This window comes from Aspergillus saccharolyticus (assembly GCF_003184585.1).
Source record: "Aspergillus saccharolyticus JOP 1030-1 unplaced genomic scaffold BP01scaffold_76, whole genome shotgun sequence".
NCBI lineage: Eukaryota > Fungi > Ascomycota > Eurotiomycetes > Eurotiales > Aspergillaceae > Aspergillus > Aspergillus saccharolyticus.
In genome coordinates this window covers 18,224-26,019 of record NW_020290686.1, presented here as the reverse complement: position 1 = coordinate 26,019, position 7,796 = coordinate 18,224, and the positions used below count along the sequence as shown (strand labels likewise).

At 21.1% G+C, this 7,796-nt stretch overlaps 1 protein-coding gene across 1 annotated transcript; it reads right to left on the bottom strand.

Moving 5' to 3' along the window:
* Nucleotides 1-5,469: 5,469 nt before the first annotated feature.
* Nucleotides 5,470-7,361, bottom strand: BP01DRAFT_370067 (uncharacterized protein; the record flags this gene model as incomplete). Its single annotated transcript, XM_025576583.1, has 12 exons — nucleotides 5,470-5,472; nucleotides 5,535-5,544; nucleotides 5,608-5,614; nucleotides 5,657-5,688; nucleotides 5,741-5,750; nucleotides 5,947-5,968; nucleotides 6,240-6,265; nucleotides 6,379-6,413; nucleotides 6,647-6,681; nucleotides 6,969-7,053; nucleotides 7,121-7,203; nucleotides 7,263-7,361. The coding sequence occupies 12 exons, from the start codon at nucleotides 7,359-7,361 to the stop codon at nucleotides 5,470-5,472; spliced, it is 447 nt and encodes a 148-aa protein (XP_025426213.1).
* Between the last annotated feature and the right edge of the window lie 435 nt (nucleotides 7,362-7,796).

Genomic DNA, 7,796 nt, shown 5'->3' with positions numbered 1-7,796 from the left:
TCTAAGAAAGTATCTATTATACTACTTATTTATATAGTTGACTATAGATATAGAAGACTTATTCTAGTCTAATAGAATAATAGTTTCTATTAATTATAAGTTTTATATATGTATTTAATTTAAATAATTTATAATTATACTTATCTTCTCTATTAAATAGTTCTATATTAGAATATTAAGAATAAGGCCTAAAATATAGTTTATATAGTTATAATAAGAAGTTTTCTTCCTATTTACTATTAATAGTAGAATTTATTTATTCCTTAAAGACTATTTTTTATTTTATTATTTCTATATAGAGACTAATTAGCTCCTATAGAAGAAGTTGTATATTATTAAGTATAGATATAGATACTATAGTTAGCTATAGTTCTTCTAAATCTATTTATTCTATTATTTTAGTAATTCTTTTTTATATTCTTATTCTATTTATACACCTAGTCAGACTCTGTCTAGGACTTTTTTATAAGCTATTTCTAATATTATAGGATGGATAGATTATACTAATTAAAATATGCCTTTGAATAAGAAGAAATAGCTGAAGAGCTATTTTATCAGTTTGTACGAAATTCTTTTAGGTGTATGCGAACTAAGCTAGCGCTAGTTTAGTGTATAGTATGCAAGGCCTCAGGCACCAACTGGTGCCTGAAGCTGAGCTCTATATCAGGGCCTTGGTCCCATAACAGAACTAAACTTAAGATTCTATATAATTATATTAATAAGAATCTTAAATTAGAATATATTTAATCTTCTAAGAACTTTACTAGGATTTCTATCTTATTTATCTCCAAGAAAGATAACAGTCTATACTTTTATATAGACTATAGAGATCTTAATAAGATTTCTATTTCAAAAATTACTATTTTTTATTTCTTATTTTAAAGATTCTAGATAGAATTTCTAAAAGTAAATACCTCTCAAAAATTACTATTAAAGATATCTACTACTAAGTCTATATTGAAGAGAAAGATAAATAGAAGATAATATTCTATATAAGATATAGTTATTTTAAATATATAGTTATACTATTTAGATTAATTAATACTCTAATAATCCTCTAAAACTATATATATACTATATTTTATAGACTTTTTAATAACTTTTATATAACATATTTAAATAATATTCTTATCTTTTTATTAAATACAGATTTCTATATAAAATATATTTACTAAGTACTTAAGAGACTTTAAGAAACTTAACTCTATATTAGTTTTCTAGGATATATTATTAATAGTAAAGATATTACTATAGACTCTTAGTATATAAATAGTATTATTTTATTAGCTAATATCTAAGAATTATTATAATATCTAAGTCTTCTTAGAATTCTATAACTTTTATTAATAATTTATTAGAGACTATTCTTATATTATATTACTTCTTATTTTCTTACTTTGTAGAATAATTAATAAATAAGAATCTAGATAAATTTCTGTAAATTTATATAAAAAGATTATTTTTTATTATCTAATTACTATCTTTTAGTAAACATCTCTTTTCCTATATTTTAATTCTATAAAATTCTAATATTTAGAAACTAATACTTCTAAAGAAAAACTAAATAGAATACTATTCTAATCTAATAATAAGAATATATTTTATTTAATTATCTTCTAGTTATATAAATCCTCTAGTACTAAACTAAATTATAGTACTCTAGATTAAGAATTATTTACTATTATTTATTTATTTAAATAATAGAGATAATATCTTAAAGATACTTCTTAAACTATTAAAGTTTTATGTAATTATTCTAACTTAACTTAATCGGACACCGAACCGCTGAGACACCGAACCGCGGCAACGCCCCCTCCGCGTCTTGCACGTCTTGCAACCTCAACATCTTGAATCCCAAGAACGTGTTTATATTCCTAAAATCCTCTGATTTTTGATGGTTCTTCTTGCAGATAATATTATAGATAAAAATAAATATTTAAATCTTACTGTTAAGATCTTTTAAAGTAGAGAATATTCTATAAAGATTACCTATACTAATACTTTTAATATTAAAGAAAGTACCCTCAGAGATTATCTAAAAGATGTTAAATTATATACTTAAATAAATACTAATAGTAGAAAGCTATCTATAATTAAAGAAAATATATTAAAGTAGTAGCTTCTTAATATAGTATATTATAGATTATCTCTTAAGGTCTATAATACTTAATTCTTAGTTAAATTACTTTATTAAGCGAAGTTAAAGCTAAATTAATATAGTTATATATTAGAATACTAGATTTCTTGTTTTATTTAATATTATCCTAATTTAAAGTCTAAATTTATATTAAAATATAATTATTAATATATTAAATACAAAGATCCTTAACTTATTCAGAAGTAGTTTAATCTTGTCTATAATACAGTCTAAAAATATAGGATTTATAAGGAGGATATATAGAATATAAATAAAACTAGATTCTAGATAGAAATAGCTTCAACTATATATATAATCTATAGCTCAGAAATAAGAAACTCGCGTATAAAGTCTATACAGTCTAGAAATTATAAATAAATAACTTTAATTATTATAATTTTAGCTTTAGAAACTATACTATCTCTATAAATTATTTTTACTACATAGAATTACTAATTAATATAGTATAATATCTACCTAAGGTCTTATTATCTTAGTATTAGTAAAAATAACTGGACTACTAATAAACTTGATTTTAATTAGTTTTAGATATATTTAACTAATATATAGTATTAAAATCTATTAATAATTATTATTTATTAATTCTTAATAGTTATAGAAGCTATATAATATAATAGTTTAATTAATTCTATATATCTTAAAATATTATTTCTTTATATATATCTACTTACTCGTCTTATAAACTGTAACTGCTTAATATTACTTATTTTAGACTATTAAAGAAGTTATATAGTCAGTATATTTATAAAGCTATTTAATATAAAAATATATCTATAAATAAGATAGATTTCCTATAGTTCTATAGTAATATATATATTAAACTCTTTATAAGTACTAATATCCTTAGTAGATTCTATACTATGGGCCTTATTTCTTTAAATTCTTTAAAGATACTTATAATACTATAGATTTGGCTAAAAATATTAACTCTACTAATATTCTTATATTCTAACTAGTTATTTTATCTTAAAAAAACATCTGTAAATCTATATAAGCTAGAGAAATAGTAATAAGAACTATAAGAACTTATAGATTAAGACCTAGTATTAATAGTTTCTTATAAAGTAATTTAGAAAATAATAAAAGCTGTAGAATAGTCTATATAGAATATAGTTCTGCTTTAATATTAAGCGAGGTAGTTTTAGTATACTTAGATATATAAAAAAGAGAAGAAAGAGATCTTATATTATTTTATTTAGAATAGAGATACTTTAACAGGCTAAGAGGGCTTTAATATAGTCCAGGCACGCGAGATTGAGGTCTCAATACTAAGACCGCCCAAGGCGTGCCGACCGGCCTGTTGCAGTATAGGTAGAAGGGAGGGACATAATCAGTTGAAATATTAAGAAAACATTAAGAATTAATATATATAGTATTTTTGGTGGTTCTAAATAGCTTCATGAAGCAGCCAGCGAGGTAGGAAGCGAGGCGGCGGCAGATCGCCGCGGTTCGGTGTCTCAGCGGTTCGGTGTCCGATTACGTTATAATTATTTATATACTAGACTAAGGTCAAGAGAAGATAAGTCTAATAGCTTATATTTTTAATATCTTTTAACTTTATTATTATATATAGAATAGAAAAATCTAATTTAATATCTATATAGTATTAAGCTTAAAGAATCCTAATAATTAAGCTAATATAAAAATAGCTAACTAGACTACTTAGAAGAACTTATCTTAAGAGAGATCTATTCTCTAATCTATAGATATATATATATATACTATAGAAGTTTTATATTTAAATATATATAGTTTTAAGCTCTAGAAGATAATTTTATATTTATAGAATAAAGATCTAGAGATATAAAGATAAAAAACTACTATTAAATTAAACTAATTAAACTAAAAGAACTAGAATATTAATTCTATAGATTATATTTATTTTAAGAATTATTTTTATATATTATCTTTTGAAATCTTATATTAGATATTTATTTATCTATACTATAATAATCTCTTAGTAGAATACTTTAGAAAAATCTAAATAGAAATATTTTTACATAGAAAATTCTACTAGAATAGATTATATTATAATATAATCTAGTATATGTAAATTTATCTAATATATTAATAAAATACTACTCTAAAATATTAATTATATAGTAAACTTGAATTACTATTAATATTATTCTATTCTTTTAAGAAATTAGTAATAGATTTTATTATAGAACTACTTCTAATTATTTAATTTAGAAGAACTATTAATACTATCTTAGTTATAATAGACTATTTTTTAAAATACTCTTTTTTTTTATTGGTTCTATTTATAATTACTACTTTAGATTCAACTAAACTCTATTATTACAAAATTAACTTAATCTTTAGACTATCTAATAATATTATATTATATTAAGAATTAATCTTTACTAGTAAATTCTAATTAAAATTATATTATAATAGTTATATTATTTTAAAGCTTTTAAATAGTAAATTACTCTTAAACTAATAGTTAAATTGAAAGAATAAACTAGATACACTAACATACTATCTATAATATTACTTAAGTTAACTTAAACTAGTCTATAATACTATAAATTATCTAATTTACTTATAATAATATAAAAATTACTACTATTAGATAGTTAATTATATATTTTTCTACTAGAGCTATAGAATATAGAAAAAAATTATAAAGAACTACTTCTAATACTAAAATTAGATAATAAAGATAAATAGAAAGTTAAAGAAGTTAAAGATTACTAATATGATAATAACTTAGACTACTATCTAGTTAAATAAAAGAGATACCTAAGTAAATATAATTAATAAATCTCTAGTAAAAATATAGTAAATATATAAGAATATATTAGAGACTACTAGAGAAAGTACTAAGAGAAGTAAGAATTAACTAAATTCTAGTAAAATACTACTAAATAATTATAGATATTAGATTTATATCTTATAAATATATCTAATTATATAATATTTTGTAGTTTTTTATTATATACTCTAGTATACTAATAGATATATTAATTATATTATTATAAGATAATAGATTTTATCTATATATACTAAAATTCTTATAAGACTATGATTTAGTATTTTCTTATTAATAAAACTAATATAAGTTATTCTTATAACTTATCTAAGATAATTAGAAAGTCTTTAAATATCTAGTTAAGAATATTATCTAATTATTCCTCTTTAAACTAAAGTCTAACTATAGCTAAAATACTAGTATAAAATAACTATTTAACTAAGATCTAAAGAATATATCTAGGATTTCTAGATATAAGATAGAGCTTCTCTATATCAATTCTAGTAATTTTATAATAATAATAAGCTAGAAATACTTTGTAATTAGCTATATATTACTAGTAAAATATTAGTATAGTAGTTATTAAATAAGTTTATTTTTATATACTATTTTCTATACTATTAATAGACTATAATATTAATAATATATTATTATTATCTATATAAAAGCTTTTTCTAGATAAATTATATACTTATTTACTATATAAAGAACTTTTTTATTAAAATTAATAAGAGCTTTACTCTTCTTATCTTTATTTTTATAGAAGAAGTAACTATAATATTTGTTTAAAAACTTTACTAGTTTAATTATATTATTTAGTATACTAGTAGATATCTAAGTATATTAGTTAAAGTATATTAAAGAGAATTTATAAATCTCTATTATTCTATAGCTACTCTAGTAGCTATAATACTACTAATAGAGATTTAATTCTTTACTATCTAAGATATAATTCATTAAAAAAGCTTTCTAGATATCTATATTCTTAGACTTAAAATACTTTAATAAAGTTCTTAAATAGTATATATACTAGAGTTAAGAAGACTTAATAACTATAGTCTATATAGAGTATGATTAAGTTATTACTAAAGTGTAATAATAATAATAAGTACTAGTTACTCTATCTAGTATACTATTTATATAGAGAAGATAAAATACTAAAGAATTAAATATATACTAAATATAATAAATATAATAAAATATCTCAAGCCTTAACTAAAAGGTAGATAATATATAAAGTAAAGAGAATAGAAAGAAGAAAAGAAAATAATAATAATATAATAGACTCTTTTATTTATACTCTCTTCTAATAGATCCACCCACGCAACTATAACTAGATACTGGTAAATCTATATAGAAATATATATAATTTTATTAATATTATCTACTCTATAAATTCTTTATCTTTTATTACTGGGTCTCTATCTTTTCTAATTAGAATATATAAGATTATTCTTAATACCTAAGTTACATAGCTTATTCTTATAAAGAAGAGTACTATTTATAATAAAATAGCTATTATTAGAAGTAAGACTATTAGAATAATATACTAAAGTAATTATAGAAGTTATAAGATTATTAATAGTAAATCTATATTTTTCTAATATCTATAAGATACTAATTCCTCTACAGAAGACTACTAATCCCTTAAGGATTAGTCTATTTTATGGATGTAGACTACCTTTGTCATTACTAGACAAATCCATGGTGTTTAGTGGTTGATTCCTTACCTAGTCGACAGGCTTTCTACCCTGACAAGTAGATCCTATCACAATATAAAAATTATTAAATTTATCTATATTAGTATAACTAAGTAGACTACTAATAATCCTATAAATCTACTAAAATATATATATATATCTATATTATTGATTAACTTATTATAATAAATTATATGATCCGATTTTTCTCTGTCTATATATTATCTTCTTTCTATTTTAGAAATAGAAGTAGTCTTATATCTTTCTTATTCATATATAACTTAATATAAATTTACTTATAGAAAGTATATAATATCTAGGTTATATAATCTTGGACTTCTATAAATCTTACAGACAACCAAGCATCCTCAGTGATAACAACACCAATAAGACACACATGTCTGTCAAATGATTCGATGATATGGAAGATAGTTGTTCTATTAATGGAGACGAGGATACAGGAAGTTGCTATAAACATCAAAATGATAGACTGTAGGCACCAACACCGCGGAGGCAACACCCCGGGCAGGAACGACAGTCGCCACCGGTGAATGGACCGGCGATGGCCACAATAGAGATAAAGAGAACTATTATATATATCAATCTATCTATAAATAAGAACTAGTAACATAATCGGACACCGAACCGGCGCGACACCGAACCGGCGGCTCCCTCCGCCCCCATCAAAATCCTTAACATCCTCAACATCCTCAATCATCTTGATTATCTTGAAGTCAAAAAACATGCTTAAATTACTAAATTATATAATTTTTAGTATTTATTAATATAACTAATAAAAAGAAATATATAGCTCTTACTATTAAGACTTTTTGATATAAAAAATTCTCTATAAAGACTATATATACTATAGCTTTAAATATTAAGATTAATATTTTTAAAGAATACTTAAATAGTATTAAATGTTATATTTAAAGAAATACTAATTATAAGAAGGTATTCTTAATTTAAGAAAATACTTTAAAATAATAGTTTCTTAATATAGTATACTATAAATTATCTCTTAGAATCTATAATAACCAATTCTCAGCTAAACTACTTATATAAGTAAAAATAAAGCTAAATTAATATAAATTTATATCTAAATACTAGATTAATTACTTTATTAAAGTTTATTCTAAATTATAATCTATATTTATTTTTAAATATAATTATCAATATA